Genomic DNA, 21,178 nt, shown 5'->3' with positions numbered 1-21,178 from the left:
CACAATGCAGATGAACCTCAAGTGTCATTGAAGGAAACCAGGTACGGGGGCGCCTGGGTGGCTCAGCCGTTAAGCGTCTGCCTTCGGCTCAGGTCATGATCCCGGGGTCCTGGGATCGAGCCCCACATCAGGCTCCCTGCTCCACGGGAAGCCTGCTTCTCCCTCTCCCACTGCCCCTGCTTGTGTTCCCTCTCTCGCTGTGTCTCTCTCTGTCACGTAAATGAATGAAATCTTTAAAAAAGGAAGAAAGAAAGAAACCAGATACAAAGACTGCACACACACCATTTACCTGACATTCCAGAAAAGCCAAACCAGAATGGCAGGGAGGTGCGAGGCTTGGGGCTGGGGGAGGCCGACCATAGATGGCCACGGAGCAGGGCTGGGCTCTGTTCTCCACCAGGAGAGGGAGGGTGTCGTACACGTGGACCCCAGCTCCGTCGGCCTGACGCTCCACAGGAAGGGTAGCTGGATGGCGAAGGTGCCCGCGTCTGGGCCCCATTGCACGCAGGGCACCCCAAGCCTCACCTTGGAGCCTCTCCCACCAGTGGCCCAGGGTGCCAGCCCACAGCAGGCCTGGCCGAATCAGAGGAGCGCCATGTCGCCAGCACCCGCCACCTCTCTGTGCGCCAGAGCCCCCTTCCTTGTTTGTGGCAGGGGAGGGGGACTTGTTGTCACACAACCGGAAATCACAGAAAGTGTCGAGATGAAAAGCAGGTCCGAGGCACTGGGATGTGTCATCAGAACAGACCCTGTTGGTGGGTAGAAACAGGGAGCTCAGGGTCTGAGCATTTAGCATCAAGTTAAAGAGCCTTTCCCAGGGTCTGTCCCCCTTTTGCCTTTGGGGGACCCACTGATCCTTGCCCCCAGTTGTTCCAGGGCCAAGCCAGGCCTGAGGCCCAGCCCCCGCATCCCCAGGAAGCTTCAGGGTGGGAATTGGCTTCTATGTAGAAGCCAGGAGCTGCTGGGACCAAGGTGTCACGGCCCTAATCATGCAGCATTACTCCACAGCCACACTGTACCTGCCCCTCTCCCATCCTGCTGCATCGTCCCGGTGGTTCTTAGCGGACTGACCCCAGATGGATGCCCGCCATGGCCACAGAGCCGTGTGCAGGCCAGCTGTGGCCGTCCTGGCATGAGCTCAGCATGCCCGTAGGGGCAGCCACAGTGGACGCCAGTGGACGCTGCCCTGGGAACACCACACTCCTCTCAGAAGAGCACGGGGACATGACAGCCCCTGGCCGAGGTGGGGGCCCCGGGCCACCTCCATCAGTCGGGTTGCCGTGGGTCCTACGCGTCCACACACCTCACCTGTCCTTGTAGCCGCTACCTTTTGTCCTTTGGAGCCTCCAGGTCTGTCCCTGGGCCCCGGGTCCTTTGCCTGGGCCCTGGGGCGCGTGCATCCAGGAACTCCGTGCCCCTCCTGCCCCTCCTGCTCAGAGCGCCTTCCACGCTTCCTCTGACACGTTCCCACGGAAACCAGACCCCATCAGAGGGCGGTGGCTCGGCCCTGCAGGTGCTTTCTGTTTATCTTCGCTGTTCTTATCACTCGACATTACTGTCATTTCTTTTCTAATAAAAGCTCCAAGTTGTCCCAAACAAAACCAACTGTTAAAAACCCGCGATCTACCCTGTCTGCCCCTGGGGGGTTATTTCCAGACCACCAAACATTCTGCGGAGGCTGACAACATCTCTTCGTGTCATCTCCACGTTTGGATGTCCTTGTTACAGCTCTTGCTATTTTGTTAGGTGTGGGGTTCTGGTTTTTAAGGAAAAAAAAGGAGCAGAGCAAGGAAATGCTGACAAGAGAGACCCACAGGACCCAGAAGTGAGGTCAGGAGGTTTGTGTCTCTTTTGTAATTGGATGGCGCGGAGCATTCCGGGTGCGGACTGAGAACTGCGCTGTGCCTGTGTTCATGTCGCAGCCGCCCGGAGCGGGACCCGGGCTCCTGTCTGCATACAGACCTGTCATTTCGCGGCCGTGCCTGCGCAAGACAACCTGCGTATGGCCACGCTCGCCGTCTGCCGTCCGGTGCTTTCTCCAGCAGAGGAAACTGTGTAAATACCGAGTGTGAGCTGTCTGTGCCTGGGCACTGTTTTCTCGCCGACCACAGGCTGGTCAAGGTCAGCTGCTCGGCTCAGCCAGGAGCAAGTAGGGCTGTTTCTTGTTTGTTTCATTTCTCCCACTTTTTGGGACTTCACAGCCCTGGGTCTGAGTCCATCGAGTTTACCTGATGTGTGAGGATTAAGGAAATACACCTTTATTGCACAAGGAGACTTCAGTCCTGGCTTCTTCTTGGCCAGGGGCAGGCCTCTCGTAGACACCCATGTGCATGCACACGGGCCTTTCTGCTCAGGGCACAGAGAGCAGGCTGGTTTGCGTAGCCTCTGCTTATTTCCGGGGACATGAGCTCAGTCTCTGAAGCTGTCGCTCGGCGGGGAGAGTGCAGGACTCTCAGGAGCTCGTGTGAAGCTGAGCAGTTCAGCTCCTTCCTGGCATCAGAGAAAGAATAGAGGCAGAAGTACCTGAGCACGCCCACCTGCTTTCCAGTCCTCCTGCAGCATCCCACCGGCTCCTTCTCCTTGAAGCCTCCTTCCTAAAGCTCCTTGTCTGCTTTGGAAGTGGCCGCCCTGCTGCCCCTGTCAGGGCGCTGGGCTCCTAGGAGCAGGAAGGCACACGGTCCTCCAGGGTTGGGGTGTCCCTGAGTCTCTGCTGCCGTCATGCCCTCATGCAGCCTGCCCTGCCTGGTGGCGCTCTTAGTCTCCGGACCCAGCGGCTCCCACCACGGGAGGGAGGCCCGGCGCTCCTCTCTGACAGCGCGGCGGCCCCCACCAGTCGTACCTGCCGGCGGGCAGCAGGCGCTCCGGCCAGACCTGAGAACCCAGACTTGTCTTTCAGAAACAGGGTCAGTACTTGGAGACACTGCAGGTTTGGGTCTAGAGAACCACAGTAAACGAGTCGGCGCGTGCTTTGGTTTCCGGGTGCACGTGAAGGTCATGTTCACCCTTCACTGTAGTCCGCCGAGTGTGCAATAGCACCGTGGCTGAGAGAACAACGTGTAGACCGTAATTAACAGATGCTTCGTGGCTAAAAATGCTAGTCCTCATGTGGGCTTTCAGAGTCGTATTCACTGACCCCAGGTCACCGTGACAAATGTACTGATAACGAACAGTGTGAGATGTTGTGAGAGTCACTGAAACGTGACCAGAGACCCGAAGTGAGCAGGTGCTGCTGGGAAGATGGTGCCCACGGGCGCACCAGGCGGAGGGCGGCCGCAGACCTGCCGTTGGGGAGAAACGCAGCGTCTGTGAGGCGCAATGAAACACGGTGGCTGTCTCTGTTCCCCGCCGAAGCTCATGCAGTGTTTTTATTGTTGAAGATCCCGGAAGAACATGACCTGGAGAGTCAGATCCGCAAGGAACGGGAGTGGCGATTTCTTCGCAACACGCGGGTCAGACAGCAGGCGCGACAGCTCATCCAGAAGGGTAAGCCGCCCCGGTTCGCGAGGGAGAGAGCTTCCGAGGGCACTCGGTGGGGCAGGCGCCCGCCAACCATGGTGCAGGTTACAGGCAGGGCGCAGGGGGGGCACAGGCCCTCCTGGAGGAGCAGCAGAGAGGTGGGAGTCCTGAGGCTGGAGGCGCGCCCTGGGCCGCAGGAGCCCCCCAAAGCCCTCTGCCATTCCCTCCCAAGGGAAGCCCCGGCTGGCTGGCAGCTTCCCACGGCCCATGGCTTGTGTATTTTGCCATTTCCAGAGCGGAAGGAGCAAACCTCCCTACCCCCTGGGCCTATGCTCTTTCTGGGGACAAAGACACCCTGCTGTGTCCAGCTGGCCCCCACCTGTCCCCAGGATAATCACTCTCTGTCAACCAAAGCTGTATTTGAGTCACATTTTACCAAACCTTTTACCAGATTTGCCAAGAGATGCCAAACCGCCCCCGCTGCATGCCCCCAGCCTCACCTGTGCTGAAGTGGCCACAGAGGGGCTGCCGGCAGGGCTGGGCTGCCCGCCCTGGGCATAAGGCGAGGGGCCGGGGCGGCCTCAGGCCTCCATCGGGAGGGGGATGTGATCGGGATGGGGACAGGGATGGCACGCCAGTCAGCCTCTCCCTCTCTGGGGGATGGGCAGCCATAAAGGCCCGGCTCCCGCCCGTGGCTGACACGGTCCCGCGGTTCTGGGTGCACAGAGATGTGGGGTATGCTTACATCTTCTGGGGAGCCAGCGCGGCCCTAGTCACTGGGCCGACCAGACGGTGGACGAAGCTGCCCGGGCCCCACACAGAGCGGGAAGTCACGGACTCTCGGCCATTCTATCGATTGACTGTTTTGACCTTGCCTTTCTGTCCTCTAAAATTGTGGTGATTGTGACGGGTTCCTTTTTCAACTCGGGGGTGAGGGCCCATGAGACAGGCTGTCCCTCAGACACACTTGGCCGCACAGCCACAGCCAGCACATCCCGTGGCCCTCAGCACACAGGTGGCTGCGCTAGGGGCCACTTCCGCTGCCCTGTGTCCCGCGCTCTCCCGTGAATTGCCTTGGGGCCGTGTGTCATTAGCGTGGACAGTCACTTCTGCTATAAACTAGTCTTGGCCATTCATAACTCTGTGCCTCCGTGAAGGGGCTGTCGGCAGCTAGATTTGATCCAGTGTTCGGAACTCGGCGCCTGCCACCCCAGCAGTCACCACGCGCACGTGCGCAGCCAGGGCCTGCCGCGCCCCACGACGTTCTTCTCTCCAGGAGAGAACAGAGCCGCCAGAGCCTGCCGGGTGCTCTGGGAATTAGGGCATTGGGAGGCTGTTTTCTCCAAGGTCTGCTGTTCCTCAGGACCCTGGTTCTCCGGGCCCCGGGGAAGCCGAGTCTGCCGCCCATGGTTAGACCTCTGGAGACCGACTGGCCCCAACGGGGAAGCCACACTCAGAGCTGGGGGCCTGACCAGAGCTGGGGTTTCTCAAGAAACAGCTGGGTTCTCTGGACAAAAACAAATAACTATCTTTGTAAACCAGGATCAGAGGTTCTCTTTTCCAGTCTTTGTGGGAAAAAGACACCTCCTCATTAGAACACAGGGGAACTCCTGGACGCAGCCGCTGGAGACGTCAGCCAGTGGGACTTGGAGATGGAGAGGTCCGTGTGGTGGACCCGGCCCCCAGAGAAGGGGACCCTGGTGACACCACTGTCCCGCTCAGCCACCTGCACACTGTCGGTGCGCACTGTTCTTTCTGAGAGCCACTGTGCACCGATGGGGAAGAGGAACGGTGCCCGTAGATTAGCCAAGCGACCTGCGCCCAGCCTCGCCCTGGCAGAACCGTGTTGTCACATACGCACAGTGTCCCCAGTGTCTCCCAGCAGCCCGCGGTCTGGGCCCCTCCCCAGAAACCTGCGGCCAAGGGTGAGGGGCTCTCTGGTAAGAGCGTGCCGCCGCCGCAGACACAGCCTCTGGGGCCTTTTTGCAGCTGTTACACTGCCCTCGACCTTGTCATCAGGTGCTTTTCAGTTTCACTGTTTTAACGGGGATGGGGTGGGCGTGAAGGACTGAAATCATCATGAGGCCAGCGCCAGCGCCAGCGCCCCCCCGGATACCCAGGGGCCAGGCCTGTGCCGGAGGCCAGGATGCTGCAGGGGCCCCGCACCCCTGCTGCTCTGAATCAGCCACATATTAGTCACCAAAAACGCATCTAACCCTGTCTTGGTCTCGGCCTTTTTAGCCTCTTTTAATTGTTTTTCTAAAACAACCTCCTTCAGAGCCCCGAGGGGTTTCTTTCCTGCTGCTGGAGTTTGGGGCCCAGTGAGTAAATCCCCATTCAGCTGCCCTGTGATCTGTGGCGATTAGGGACCACCCTCCTGAGGGGCCCACCAGGAGTCTGGCTGCGTGCGTGCGTGGCCAATGCTGCCGCCTGGAGCTGAGTTAGAAAGGGCGGCCCTTCTGCTTTCCTCATAAGCTCCCACCTCACTGCGCTTCTCTGAGCTCGCTCATGCATCGTTGCGCATAGGAGTTGATAAGCACTGACTGAAAACCTGCCACGTGTCCGCCTCATGCTGGGAGCTGGGGGGGGGGGGGGGGGACTGTGGGGTGGGGGCCCGGGGCCCGCGGTGGGGGCTGGGGGGCTGGGGGGGTGATCCTGTGGTCAGGGAGCCAGGCCCTCGTGCTGGGAGCTGAGGGGGTGGGGGGTGACCCTGTGGTCAGGGAGCCGGGCCCTCGTGCTGGGAGCTGGGGGGCTGGGGGGGTGATCCTGTGGTCAGGGAGCCGCTGGGGGGGTGGGGGGTGATCCTGTGGTCAGGGAGCCGGGCCCTCGTCCCACCCCTGCTTGGGCTGTGTGTCCCTGGTGCCCTCCCAGGTCCCCAGACGGGAGGTGCAGCTTCAGCCCTGGTAGCGTGACATTGTCCTGGGTGCCATACGTTGAGGTCCATCACTGTGTGTCTCTTTGGGCAGGTATCGCAAAACTGGATGACCAGATATTTCTGAACAGGAATCCCGGCGTCCCCTCCGTGGTCAAGTTCCACCCCTTTACACCGTGTGTGGCCGTGGCTGATAAAGACAGCATCTGGTACGCCGGGCGCTTGTGTCTCAGCTGGTAACAGCCACTCGCCACGAGCCCTTTGGGGTGCTGCAGGGGGCAGGGCTCGGGAACCCACAGAGAAATGGGCAGGGTGGTGACGGCGCGCGTGGTGGCCTCCTCCAAACAACACCACGGTGGAGACACACCTACGAGGGCTTCACTCTTGTTAACCACCTGTGAAGAAACATAACAATAAGACACCAAGTTTAATTTATAGCAAGCATTGCCCTTTTGCCATGGAGAACATACCCACTTCATGGGGGAGGAGCTCAGGGGTGTTCTTACCTCGGTTATTCCTCTTTTCTTTATCCTGGCAAAATGCACATAAAATTTCGCGCCATAACCGTAAGTGCGCAGCTCAGGGCACCAGGCGAATTCACGCTGCCGCGCAGCCGCCACCACCACCCGCCTCCAGAACTGTTTCCGTCTTGTAAAGCTGAAACTCCGTCCCCATTAGTCACGAACCCCGCCTTCTGCTCCCCGGCCCCTGTGCCCACTGTCTGCTGTCTGTCTCTGGACGGAGACCCCAGGGACCTCCCCTGCCCTTGTCTGGCCCCTCCCACTGAGCACAGTGCCATCGAGGCCCGTCCACGTTGTGGCAGGTGTCAGAATGTCCCCCTGTGAAGGCCAGGTGACAGCCCCGTGCGTCCACACTCTACATCCGTGCAGCGATGGACACGGGGGTCATTTCCACATTTGTTTTTTCAATATGTTCATATGGTCAATTTTTATTTTTTATTTTCTAAAACATATGTCTACTTTTAACTTAGAGAAAGGCAAAACATAAAATAGAATAAAGTCTACCTTGATGATTTATTTGGTTTGATTTTGTTAGAAAAGGAAGCAACAAAGTACATCACAACAGAGAACAGAGTCTGAGATCTGCCCTCAAGTAGCTTCTGTTTGATACCAAAGGAACTAAATTTTTTCTCAGATTCTAATTTACTCCGTGCCACCCATCTGTTTATATTTTTAACAGCTCCCTTTAAAGTAGAAACAAATTTTTATTAAAGATTCGTAGACAGTCATGATTCTTAATGATTAAAATTAAAACAGTGATACACAATATTGTTCATTTGCTCAGTACCTCCCAGACACAGCGCTACGTCCTCTCTGTCACTTTGTGCCCATGTCATTATCATGGCCGTGCCCCCATTGGTAGCTGTGAGCCAGGCTGCGATGAACGTGGGCAGACAGATGTCTCAGTACGCCCAGCAGTGGAACCTTGGGCCCTGGGGCACCCCCAGACTGACTGCCTGAGGAACCCCGTGCTGATGCCCAGCAGCTGTGCACGCGGGCTATTTGTCCACGCCCTGCTGGAGCTCATGGCTCTCCGTGGGTTTGGGAGTGGCCACCCTGGCAGGTGTGAGGGGGGATTGCCCTGTGGCTTTTGTTTGTACTTCCCTGACAACTGACCTTACTCTCTCCTTCCCCGAAGTTTTTGGGACTGGGAGAAAGGGGAGAAGCTGGATTACTTTCACAACGGAAACCCTCGGTACACCAGGGTCACCGCCATGGAGTACCTGAATGGCCAGGACTGCTCACTGCTGCTCACAGCCACAGGTGAGTGGGGTTTGTGGGGCTGAGGCCCCGGGCCCCAAACCCAGTACAGAGACCCCGGCGCGTCTTCATGCACAGCCCTGATTGTTCCTCTGGCAAAGGACACTGCTCACGGTGAAGGCCGCCGTCACCGAAGAGGTGGGAGGTTTCCAAAGGAATGGGCTTCACCCACAGACAGCGGGGCAAGCAGGTGACCAGTGCCCGTCGGTGTCCAGGGACCAGTGCCTCCTCTGGGGCCCGGCCCTCCCCTGACCAGAAAAGGCCCTATCAGCCTCTGGCCTTGTGGCCCCTGTGATGCCCTTGGAGGCGAGGCCGGGGCGGGGGTGGGGGTCCCGGCGCGCGGAGGAGGAGGGAGGAGGCCCCGCCTCGGCTCCCACAGGGTCTCCAGCCCTCACTGCCCACTGTGCCACCGTGTGTCCGGCTCCTCTTCAGGCCAGGCTCCTGCCTCCGGGTGGGCCGCTGCCAGTGCTGGGCCTCACGCTTGCTTTCTGGGTCTGAAATGTCACCACTTCACCCTTTCCTGCAGTAGGCTTCCCAGTGAGCCACCCCAGGTGACCGCCATCTCCTTTAGCTGTTTGTGGGTGATGAGAAGTCAGTGTTGGTCTGACTGCACCTCCTTCAGGGATGACAGGCCAGGGGCAGGATCGGCAGGCAGGGAGAAGGGGGCGCACGGGGCAAGAGGGAGAGGAAGTCCACGGGAGACTGCAGGCTGGCTCCCCACGTTGCCCCGGTCCTGTCCCCATCATGGCCTGCCCTGCCCTGGCCTGGGCCTGCCCTGTCCCTGTCCTACGCTGGGCATGTCCCTGGCCTGGCCTGCGTTAGGCCTGAGCTTCTGAGCCATCGACACAGTTGGGCTGACTGCACTGGGAGCTGCCTCCCCCTTCCTTCAGCGTGTTCCCGGGCCCCGCTGTGAGGGCTGTGCCCATGGGGAATGGTCCTGCTGGCGGCCTCTCTCCCAGGCGGCGCCGCTTCAGGGCCAGATGAAGTCAAGCCACAGCAGTTCTGCTGCGGGCATGAGGGTGAAGGAGCAGAAGGCACCCGGGGCGGCAGGCGGGGAGCCAGGGCGGCTCAGTGGAGGTTGTAGGACACAGGTCACACTGAGCACCTCTGAGCACCAAGGAGGTGAGAGAGGGTGACTTCCCGGCACAGTGGGCTCAGGAGTGGGTCCCCAGGGGTTCCTGGTGGAGAAGCATGAGGGCTTGGGTTCCAAAGCAGGGAAATTCACAGTCACAGAGACCAGGGGCAGGACGGGTGTAGGCAGGGACGCAGCCCAGCAGACGTCCGAGGGACCTCGTCCTCCCTCTGCTACGAGGCGAGCGGTCATCCCCCAGGCGGGAGTCGCCTCTGCGGGCCACAGGTGAGGGGCTAGTGAGTCAGAGCGCAGGGTCTCGGGTGGGGTGTGAGCAGCGCCAGGAGGAAGGGCACGGGGTGGGGCTGTATGCTCATGCCACACAGGCTCGCAGAAGAGCGCAAGGGCCCTGTGCTGAGTGTCAGGCAGGGAGGGGCAGCCAGCCCGCCTCCTGATGTGAGGGGCCTGTGGGGCCACCAGCTAAGGGCCCAGCTGTGTGGAGCAGATGCAGGAAGGGGCCCACTGGGGTCAGAGGTCAAGGATGGTGGCAGGTCCCACGGTGCCCCGGCTGCAGCTTCCCCGGCAGCCCAGATGGGAGTCTGAGGATGCCCAGTAGAGATGGGCCTCCCAGGAACCGTCCCCACTGCTCCTACGTGGGGCCCTCGCGGGAGACCCACATAGTCTCCTGTCTCGTGGCCCTGTCACCTGTCACGGAGGGGGGCTTCCTCCACGGGCCCCAGCAGCCAGGCCTGCGTTCTCACCTCCTTCCCTCTCTCCCCAAGATGATGGTGCCATCAGAGTCTGGAAGAACTTCGCGGATTTAGAAAAGAACCCAGAGATGGTGACTGCCTGGCAGGGGCTCTCGGACATGCTGCCAACAACCAGAGGTGGGTCCTCCCTGGGAGCAGCGCAGCCCCAGGCTGCCGGGCCCAGCCACCTGCGTCCCCCTTGGGGGTGGCTCCCCCCAGGCCGCCTTCAGCGTCCCCAAACCGTAAGCCAGCCGTGTTGCCGTGAAGCGCTTCCACGTCAGGGGCCACAGCCCGCCTGAGACACGCACCTGTCCCACCCTCACCCTTGGCTCGCAGCCTGCATGGCTGGGAAAGGACCCGCTGCTGGTGGGGACCTGCGTTCTGTGCTCTTTGTGCCCAGACTAAGTCCCTGTGGCTGAGGGGAGCGCCGCGGCACGCGGGTGCGTCTGGCTGGTGGAGGCCAAGGACACTCGCCCAGCCCGCGCGGGGCCAACAGAAGTGCTCTCGGGGCTGAGCTGGTGTGGCTGGCCGGCTCTGCCTGCTGCCCGTCGGGTGGGCACAGCCACTGCCCCGCAGGCCGGTCTTCCGGGGCCTGGGCGGGAGCTGGGCTGGCAGCGGGCTCTTCTCTCGAGGGCCCGCTGTGTTGCCGCCGCACATGGACAGTCTGTCAGGTCTGGGTTCCCGAGACGCTGGCCCGAGACGTGGGGGTCGTGGTCTTGCCACTAGACGGACAGGGAAAGCGGCTCAGTCCTCCTGCCCCTACCTGCCGGCCTGGCCTTGCTGCGACTTTGTCACTTCCCACGTGGCCTCGTCTGTGTCCCGTCATTGCGTGGCCGTGCTCCTCACGGCCAGTCGTCTCTGTGGCTGCTTCTCTCGCCTCTGCCCGAGCACCCGTCCTGGGGAGTCGCCGACCCTGGAGGTGACCTTGTGCAGGAGAGGCCGCCCAGCCCCAGCACGGGCAGCTCCAGGCCGACGGCTCCTTGCAGGTGCTTGAGAATGTCACTGTATTTTTTAATTATCCTAGGAACAAAACGGTCATCCGTATCTATCCCCCCACCACACCTGAGGCCCCAGCACAGCCACCTCTGTGTTCCCTGGGCCCCTTCAGGCCGGGGCACATGCTGACGGCAATGACAAAGCGACAGTCGCCGTGTCTTTCCATCTCTGTCTCGATTTTCCCGGATTAGAGCCAAGGCGTGGCTCCCTCACAGACCGCACCGCCCCCAGCCATGCCGGCAGCTCTGCTACCCCATGATGCCCCGCCCTGACCCGGGCGCTCGTGCTCATAGCCTGTGCTGCAGGTGGCGACCCTGAAGACGAGGCTTTTGGTCCTTCACTTCCTGCTGGCTGTCCAGCAGGTGACACACCCCATGCCTCAGCCACCCTGCCAACGCCTGCATGCGGGGCCGGAGACCTTGTGCGGGCACGGCAGGGGCTCGGGGCCAGGCCAGAGGACGGGAGAGCTGGGAGCCCACCCACGGCTCGGGATACACTGGTTGTTTATTCATTTTGCAACTGCCTGCCTCTCTGTCCGCCCCCCACATGTGTGTGTGGTTTCGCGACACCAAGAACAGTCTCACCCATGAGGCCATTCCCTTTGCTTCAGCCAAGGTGAGGGAGGCCCAGGGAGCGTGGCTTGCAAGTGTGGCGGGAGGTCTAGCTGGGAGCAGAGGCAGCAGGGCTGAGGGGACTCCTGCACTTGTCTCTTGCCCATCAGAGGACCCCACGCGCCACTTGGGGTGCAGAGAGCCGCTCCTGGCCCCGGTTGTCCACCGCGGGCCTGACTTGAGAGTGGGTTCCACGGGTGTACACGTGCGTTTCCTACTGGCCCCTTCCCCTCGCCCCAGTTTTTGGAAATCTCCCCAGGAGAGGTGGAGTTGGGGAGGGGCCAGGAGCAGCAGGTGAGGGTCTCGCCTCCCAGTCTTTAACGTCGGGGGGGGCGGGGCCTGGGGGCTCTCCGATTCTCCTCGGCTACTGAGCCACAGTTTGGTCCTGCCCTCCCCTGCTTTGTAGCCTGGCAGCCGTGGGCTTAGCAAATGGTTATTTCTTTGTTCTTCCTGAGACGCTGCAAGGAGGGAAGGGGCAGGGAGCCTGGGGGACCAGCTGCTGTACAGGTCAAGACAGGACTGGCCCAGGTGCTGTGGGGCCACAGCCACCCCAATTGTAACTCCCATCTCGGATCTAAAGCTCTGTAGCCAGAGGATCAGGTCTGGTGGAATTCCGACCCTTGTGCCAACCACTGGTCGCCTCCTGCCCATCAGCTCCCAGCTTCTTTCCCTCTGCCCAGCCCGGAACCAGGCCTGGCCTCTGACATGACAGCCAGCAGAGGTCTGGGCTGCAACCCCAGGGAGATCCCTAGAGAGACACGGAGTGAGGACACGGGGAGCTGCTCCCATGGTCGTTACTTTTCAGCATCTGGGGCACCCCTGCAGTGTAAGGGAGGACCCTTCTGAGTTCTGGCTGTGGTCCAAGTCACCCACACAGGTGCTCGAAGCTGCCCCCTGTGCGGTGCTCCAGCCGGCCTGCAGGCTGTCTGCACAGCAGGAGGTGTGCTGGCCTACCGTTCCTGTCAGCCGCGGAGCACACCCAGGGGACTTGGGGTGACCAGGCGGCTAGAGTGCCACTGGCTGGGAAACCCCTCACTCCGCTCTCTGCAGCCGAATTCGCTCACCAGGCCACTGTCTGGCAGCTCGTTTGAGGAGGTCTGAACCCGCGGTCCGTGACGGAGGAGAGGCCGTTTCTCACAGGGAGTCTTGTGAACTGCGAGCCAGGTCCGTGCACACGACACCTCTGGCTGACGTGTGCGCACACGCACACACTTTTGCGCACACACCCAGGCACTCACACGTGTGCACAGGTTTTGAGGTAGAACCAGATGGGCCCCCCTGCCTCTGCCATGGCGTAGCCGCCGGGGAAGCCGCCCTGCAGCTGGACCTTCTCCACACGCGGGGGCCTGCCTAGACCAGCCAAGGTGGACTTTGCAGCGGCATTGATGAGCACTCGGGCACTTGGAAGTTCTGATGGCACGTTTGGTTGGGTTTCACGACGTGCCATCGCCCCTTCCGATTTCCCACGTAGAGAGAGACTTGATGTTTGGACCAAAAACCCTGGTAACTGAGTTTCCACATCTGTCAGGTCCATTTTTGGCGAGGTCAGCCCGTTCGGTCTGGACTGTGGCACACTGTGGCCTTGGCCGCCCCACCTGCCACCATCTCCTGCTTCTTTCTACTTGAGTGTTCTTTCAACCCTTTGGGATTGTTTGACTTTGCTAACTGCTCTGGCCAACTAAGCCCCACATGAAACCCATGATCCCTATGTCCTCGGAGGTTGGCCCGGAAGGCCTCAATCTGTCTCGACTGCAGTAAGCAGCGGCAGGAGTGCCTTCTCTCTCCCCTGGGCCCGCCCTGGAGGTGGGGTGGGATCCTGGTCCCTCTCCTGTCCTGGCCCCATTTGTTCTCATGTCCGTGGCGCTCTTTGGGGCTGGCAGAGGGTTAGGGCTGTGACTGTGCATCTCTGTCCCGTCCACACTCCCGTACAAAAGATCATCAGCCAACAGGCCCTCAGATGTTACGGGACAAGTCAGGTCACTGTAAGGCTCTGGGAAGAAATCTGAAGGAAAGCCGGTGAGAGGAATCTCCCTGGGGTCTGAGGCCTCGTGGTTGCACCTCCTGGGCCCCCCTACCCCCAAGGTGGGGACGCACATCCCACGGGCTCGGGATGTTGTCCCTCCCCTCTGCTGCGTTGCCTTCAAGGAGACTCCTCTGCAAACCGCGCTCACGCCAGCCTCGGTCAGGGGTGGAAGATGACCCAGACAACACCCCCTCGGGGGAGGTTATGGCCACTACCACTTCACAGACCTCCAGACAAATTGGATGGCCCAGCTCTGCAGGCCAGACACCAGGAGGGGCGTTCCGGTTTCATTAGAGCAGAGAAGTCGTTTCAGATCGAGATTGATTGTTCCACCTAAACTTTTGAAAAATAATCTTTTTCAGAATTTAATCCAAAGTTTCTTATAGCATCTGTCTCCATCTGAAAAATCCATATATAAGCTTAATAGTCACCAGAACGCCCACAGGCAGATGCCCTTGGATACACAACTGTAGAACTGGGTTAGCAAACATAAAACCTGGAACGATCCAAACGTGTCGTTTTTCTCTCATAATTTCCACGTGTGGGTACCTCATGAAGAGATGGGGCTCATGGATCCCGACCTGTCATTTACGGGGTCAGGTTTACAGCGCAGCGAGCCTTCGTCCTGGCCTGTGCCTGGCAGCCCTTTGCAAGAGCTGATGGCGTCCTCCACAGGAGGGCAGATGAGGCCGTGGGTCTGGGGGCCCCCGAGCCACCACAACGAGGGGCCAAGGGGCTGAGAACGAGAAGTCCCTTCAGACCTGAAGGACTCACGGTTCAGTGTTTTGTGAAGAGTGCTGCCGGGAGCTCATTCTCTGCGTGTAAGCTCCAGAGAGGAAAAACCAAACAGAACAGGAGATGGGCTTCTGCTCTTCCGGAAAGAGCTCACTTGAGCTTCTCAGAGAAACCACAGGGTCACTGTCTGAAAACCTAGGAAAAGCCAGAGGACCACCTTCCATGGATGGGGCCGGGGAAGGCAAGAGGCGGGACAGCGGGACACCCGGTTTGGTCGTTTCAGCTGCTTGGTGGTTAGTCGGGGTCGGTGCCGTGGGATGGAGCCTGGGACCGGACAGGGCCCGGGCTCTTCTGCACCTCGGCAGCCCCAGAGAGCCAAGAACATATCATCCAGCCTGGTGCGTGCGAACAGCAACATCAGCCTTGGGCCTTTGGTTAATTGTTAATATTCATCAACCAGAAACAGCTTGGAAGCAGGCAGGCTGAGGACCACGGAAGAGCGTGATGGCCCAGGCAGAGTGGCCTTGAGCCGGGCGCTTCCAGAGCTGCTGGCCAAACTGTGTGCTGTGCACTGGAGCGGGAGCCGATAGCGGTCCTGTTCCTCCAGCAACTCCAGCCGATCTAGAATCTAGAATGAGCAGGACGTGGAAAGGCAGCCCCCTCGGTGCAGGTGTTCACAGGGCCTGACACCATAGGGAGGCTCAGCATCAACGTCCTGCAGGAGAGAGTAGAGACCACCTGGCCACAGGCCTGCAGGTCACACCGGTGCCAGGTGGACTGGCCCCTCCTGCTCAGACATCTAGAACCACACCTCCTCTGGGTCCGCCTCCGGTTGGGGTTCACAGGCCCCCAGGGATCAGCCCCACATGACAGGGTCCTCGGAGGGCAATCTGGACTGGCCACTGGGTCTGGAGGGCTGACAGCGGTGTTACAGAGATCTAGACCCTAGCATGTGTTTGTCCATCTCCACTGCCTGCTGGGCCTGGATGCTCTTGGGTCTTAGAACCACACAATCCAGTCATGCTAACCCATCTCTCTCCTCGGATCTACATTCTAAGGAAGAAGGCCCCTCTTTGGCCAGGTCTCAGATTGGGTGGTGCGTCCAGGGCCTGTACCCAGGATAAAGTCAGGCAAGAGCAGGAGTCTGCATCTTGGGAGAGCTCCCACCGCACCCCACCGTGGGTAGGGAGGTCAGCCATCCCAGGAACATGGAATGTGGACACGTGTTCTCAGGGGTATTGTAGTTTACTGGGCTGGTATGAGTCCTCAGCTTTTTAAAAAACCTCCATGCAGCTCTGCGGCCTGCACCAGCCAGCCCGCAGCACACACACCCCCAGGGGCAGAGAGCAGGGTCCCGGCATCCTGAAGGTGTGAGCCTAGAGAGGGAGCGAGCCAGCGGGCAGCCCTTTGCAGGGGGAGCCCGGAGCAGCCCGCTCACTCCCAGAAACCCAGAAAGCCAAGCCTCCCCTGGAGGACACTGACAGGAGAGAGAGGGGTGCGCGGAGAAAGGAGGGGGCACCCTGCAGCCATAATGACCTATGAAGTCCACCGCGTTCAAGGGCAAGATGTTCGACTCTTAGGACTCTTACTTAAAACACAGCCATCACCTTTGTTCCTTCTGTTCATCCCATCTGGGAAGAACATGAAACTCTTTTATCATCTTTAACTTGGGACAGATCAAATAACCTCTCTTCCTATCATGTCTGGAAGTCGAGACACGGGGCTGGCTGGAAAAGGTGTCAGGGAGAACCAGTGGCCATGCTCCATCTCTGGGCAGCGGGACGTGGCTGGGACTCCGGCCCCTTGGGGAGCGAGAGGGGGACCAGGCGGGAGCAGGAGGACCTTCTCGGGGTGCGTCGGGGTGCAGAGCAGAGCCCTGCGTTCCTGCCCGCAGTCTCACATTTCTCTGAGAGGTTATCTTCCAGACAGGAGCCTCACTGTCTGAGGTGCGGGGCGCCTGCAAACAGTCAAACACAGCTGAGCAGATAGGCTCCAAGGCCCCCAAACCACATTCCGGCTCCTTCAGGGGTTTGTTTTCAACCGGCACCTACCGCGGAGGTTGCTCTGACCGTGCAAGGCAGTGCGCCGGCTGCTTCCTGGCAACACGGGTTTCTCATACCTCCAGCCCTGGGCTGTGCCCCCGCCCACAGAGGGGAGGCGTCCCGTCATCTTGGGGCCTCCCCTGCCTCCCCTGGGCTGTGCTGTGGCTTCTCGAGGATGGCTGTGCCACGCCAGGGGTCCAGGGCCCCACTGGGCCAGGGCTCTGCAGGTATCCCAGCAGCAAGAGGCTCTGGCCATTCACTGGCCATCCTGCACATCTCAGAGGCCAATTTCAAGGACATTTTGTTCATTTAGAAGAGAGCAGACAACCGAGTTGTTAACATGAGTTCTTTTATATGTCCATGATGTCCGTCAGAGGTGGTGTGGCCCCACAAAAAGAACCAGGCTATAATACAGGGTGGGCCTCATTTGGGGTCCTGACTCCACCTCACTTTCCTCTCATTTGCTTTTGTGAAAGTTACCAAACCAGTCTGAGTTTAGGTGTTTGACTGCAATGGGGATGGTGGAAAGATGTGCCCTGCAGGCTGGCCGAGGGTCCCTGGGCCCCGAAGGGACGTGCCCTCAGGTCTGACCGAGGGTCCCTGGGTCCCAAGGGGACATGCCCGCGGGCTGGCCGAGGGTCCCTGGGTTCCAAGGGGACATGCCCTGCAGCCTGCCCCAGGGTCCCTAGGCCCCGAGGGGATGAGCCTTCAGGCCTGGCCGAGGGTTCCTGGGCCCCGAGGGGATGACCTCTGCCTGCTGGTTGAGGGTCCCTGGACCCCCGGTGTAGGAAGCGTCCCATGCAGGAGACTCTGGGGCTCAGCTATCCCGTCCATACGCTGTGGCCCTCCTCTGGGACAGGACCGCCACACCTGTGTTTCAGATCAGGAAACTGACATTGAGGGGCAGTGGCTTTCCTGGCCGCTGGGGGCTCCCCGTCCGGGGCTGTCCCTGTATGTCTCAGGGTCACAGGGTCAGAGAATATCACTTTCACCACCTTTCGGGCACTTGTACGTCCTATCTCGGGTCAGACTCGTCGGCACGTGCAAGACCTCTGCCTCCCTGACCCAGTGCACGGGACTCAGGAAAACCCAGCCATCTGCAGCACTCAGACAGCTTTCTAGTCCACTGACTGCAGCGCTTGCTCCCAGCTACTTCCAGGCGGAACCGGCTTGGCATCACAGTCTCGAGTTTACACGCCATCCACTCCGTCCACTCACGCTCCCAGAGCCGCTGCGCCAGATGGAGATGCCGAGGCCTGGCGTGTCAGCGCCCAGCTCGCTGCACCTGAGAGGGCCTTCAGAGAGGCGATGAAGTCGGAACAAGAGCGTTAGAGTGGGCCCTGACCCAGGCGGGCTTCCTCTGGCTCCGAAGCACCTCATTGAATCCACCAGGAAGGAAGCTGCTGCCCTCCACCCCTTGGCTCAGGCCTGGGTCGGCCATCCAGAACAAAACAGAGCAGACCCGCTTCGCTCACCCCCAGCGCAGGGCACAGCTGCGACTCCTGCCTCACGTCCTTGGGTCACGCAGCCCACCCCGGACCCTCTCTGCTTGTCCCCAGACGGTGGCGCTGAGACATTGGCACTGGTCCAGATGCCATCTGGCCTACACGCTCAGTGACTACACCCCTTCTAAGTGCCCCCCAGGGCTGACGCCAAGCACCAGGGGGACGGCCAAGGACGTCTGAGCACACAGGCAGTGCGCGCCCTGTGGCGACGGCCACCCCGCATGTCCACGCCTCGGGGGCCTGTGCGCTCTGCGGCTGTGTGGGACGATACGCACGTCCCCACCAGGAGAGCCTTGTCAGCAGCCTCTCCGAGCCCTGTCACCAGGACAGGCTGGGAGCGCCACTGTCAGGTGGCTGCAGAGGTGGCCCAGCACCAACCTGCCGTGCTCTCGCCCCACTGCTCCCCCAAGGCCACAGCCCGCAGGCTGACGTCCGGGGCCCGTGGTCCAACCACAGCGCTTTCAGAGTTGGGAATGCACGTATTCTTTAAAAACCCTCATAGAGTCTATACGAAGTAAATGACTTTTAGTTTTACAAATTTTACAAAGAATGCTTCTTGAAGCTAGAGCCATCGCAGAACACCCAGGCCCCACCTTGACCTGTGGGCCAGAGAGCGTGTAGGCTTGCCCAAGGCCAGCGGGACACAGACAGACGCGCATAACTACCCGCCCTGTGCAACCAACTCGCGCCGTCTGGCTTCGTCATTCCCCCAGGCCCCACCCGACCTTCCAGCCCCATTTAGACGTGGATCTTCGGGGCCTTGAACAAGCTTCCCTTTGAGTCCTGTCCGTTCCGCGTCACAGAAGGCTGTCCCTCCCCCACCATACGAGGCTGTGCACTGCCCAGCTGTATGGGCCGTCCCTGCCCCATGATGCCAGCCCATCCATCCTTCATCATGTGCACTTGCTTCTCCATTGCGTGAGGGCATCCGGTCCCCATTATGTGAGGAGCTCCAGACAGAAGGCTTACAGACGGACGGGGGTCCATTTCCCTCCCTGGGACACTGGCTGGGGCAGGCCGCCTGGGCGTCCCGGCGGGTGCCGGCCCAGGCCCACTCTCAGGGTCTCTCAACTGGTTCCTGAAGGGTTGCAGCCAGTTTTGAGTGATGCATGTGGACCACCCCCTGGCACTGCTTTGGGTTTTGATTCCAGAGGTGACGTGCCAGGGGGCACATGACTGACATGAGCTGCCAAAGGGCCTGGGTCAGAAGTCACACTCTCCATCCTCACTGTTACCAAATACATCAAGTCCAGTAAACATGGGGTCTGAAACAATAGGGCTTCAGACACTCCTTCCCTCGGGATGGGGGCCCTTGGCACCCACCCACCGCCCCCCTCCTGGGTCAGAGAGCTTCCCGCACAGTCCCCCCCCCCCCCCACATCGTGAACATTACCCCCCGCCACCACTGGCCATGACTAGACCCTCGGTACATCCCCCTGGCCTGGGGGGTCATGTCCTGGCACAGAGTGGTCAGTAGGGACCGGCCCGGGGGCCCTGCCTCCGCATCCAGACAGGTGACTGGTCAAGAAGAGCAAACACTTGAGACGGATAGAGGCTTCGGGCTGGTCTTTCTTTTTTTCTTTTCCTTTCTTTTTTTGGAACTATTGTTGAGGTAAACTTCACATAATGTAAAATTAACCATTCAATTCAGTGTCATTTAGTGCAGTCATAATGTGCGACCTCCACCCAGCTAGTTCCAGAACATTGTCATCTGCCAGAAGGAAACCCTGTGCCCACTAATTCAGTGTCTCCCTGCAGAGAGTGGTGCTCGGAATACTTTCACAGCTGAGCCAAGTCATCCGTGCTTAGAAGTCTGTCCAGGGTCTAGGCCCGGCTCGCGCCCCCAGTGCTGCTGATGGGGGTACCTGGCGGGTAGCCCGGGGTCGGAAGGGAGATTGGGTCCTGGAGAGAGGTCCACCACCCTAAAAGGACACAGTGGAAGAGAACAAGGCATTACGGGCTCCAGAACAGGGTGCCCAGGGACGTGGGGGCTGCGGGGGCCGCAGCGTGGAGCAGCAGAAATGAGTTTGACAAGTGTGACTGAAGAAACACACAAAGGAGGTCATCACGTAAGTGAAAGAACAGAAAGAGATCTGGTGTCATGATGCAGGTCGCAGCACATGCGTCTGGCGGAGGAAGAATATCGCAAAGGCCAGCGACCGCGGGGTCTGGTGCGTGGGTCTCCGCCACGGCTGCAGATGCAGCCCCTCCCACCGGAGAGCCTCCTTCCAAGTGCACATGTCACCACTGCAGCCATGGTTTGTGGAGTCAGGGAACAGATAAATGGGTCAAGCAGACCCCAACCTACTGGGCAGGATGAGTCTGCACAACGTGACCTGGGAGGGGAACACAGGTTCCTAGGAAATATGCCCCATGTGAAATTGGTGGCATTTAGCCGAAGCCGTCCTGATGTGTGGACAGGTGCACCTGGATGGGGGATGCACACGGCCCAGCTTGGGAAGATGCCCGAGGCCTGGGGACGGTTTGGCCAAGATCACAGCGGGCAAGTGAGCCTTTTGCTGGTCTAAAATCTTGCTCCTTTTCAAAAGAACGAAAAGGGGGTAATGTCAGCCACTGTTAGATCCGGGTGGTGGGTACGGGATCTCTCCTGTATGTTTAAAACGTAATGTTGTTTTAAGCAGAGTCCCTCCCGTGAGATTTTAATGCCACCTTTAGGGACGCTGCAGTCACTGGCCTCCCCGTGCAGTCCCAGCATGGGCCTCACTTCTGGCACAGTCTGCTCAGCCTCTGCAGAGCTCCTGCTCAGCCCCGAGAAACCGCGTGCTTGAGCCTTGATGTGGCCAAGAGAAGCATCGCCATGCCCGCTCTGAAGTTGCAGGGCTGCCCGCTGTGCCCAGATGTTTTAGAAAACGGGCATGTTGAACAGTCCTAGGATGGTGCTGCCCGCCAGCAGATGCCTGGGCAGAGCAGGGATCCGGGAAAGACTCCGAATTGCTGCCCTGACCCAGACTGGGAACCTGGAGCTCCCATGGGGTTGGGGACCCGGCCGTGGCTGTGGGTGGTGTGGCGCTCCTTGGTGCTGAGTGGCTGCCCAGGACAGGCTCCCGCGGTGACGCCGGAGCGGTCTATGTCTCTCCAGGAGCCGGGATGGTGGTGGACTGGGAGCAGGAGACCGGCCTCCTCATGAGCTCGGGGGACGTGCGGATCGTCCGGATCTGGGACACAGACCGTGAGATGAAGGTGCAGGTAACCGCAACACCCCGCCAGGCCCCCCAGCTCTGCTCCCCCCACCAAACAGGCCTTGTCAGAGAGAAGCAAGAGTCGGGGTCACACCAGGGAGGCAGTATGCAGCCTCCACACCGTCAGAAGCTCATTACC

At 60.1% G+C, this 21,178-nt stretch overlaps 1 protein-coding gene across 3 annotated transcripts in view; it reads left to right on the top strand.

The window, feature by feature from the left end:
- Positions 1-21,178, top strand: part of RPTOR (regulatory associated protein of MTOR complex 1) — a 341,577-nt gene that overhangs the window by 309,010 nt on the left and 11,389 nt on the right. For all 3 annotated transcript variants that reach the window (XM_025859594.2, XM_073885974.1, XM_025859593.2), the window contains 5 exons: positions 3,378-3,483; positions 6,423-6,537; positions 7,988-8,112; positions 9,961-10,065; positions 20,940-21,046. In XM_025859594.2, the coding sequence (XP_025715379.1) occupies positions 3,378-3,483; positions 6,423-6,537; positions 7,988-8,112; positions 9,961-10,065; positions 20,940-21,046 (558 nt within the window). The remainder of the gene's footprint in view (positions 1-3,377; positions 3,484-6,422; positions 6,538-7,987; positions 8,113-9,960; positions 10,066-20,939; positions 21,047-21,178) is intronic.

This window comes from Callorhinus ursinus, unplaced genomic scaffold (assembly GCF_003265705.2).
Source record: "Callorhinus ursinus isolate GAN/ISIS: 27379988/994484 unplaced genomic scaffold, GSC_fseal_2.0 scaffold68, whole genome shotgun sequence".
In the NCBI taxonomy this organism is placed as follows: domain Eukaryota; kingdom Metazoa; phylum Chordata; class Mammalia; order Carnivora; family Otariidae; genus Callorhinus; species Callorhinus ursinus.
The sequence above is the reverse complement of the archived record's forward strand: the minus strand, read 5'-3'. Positions and strand labels throughout refer to the sequence as shown.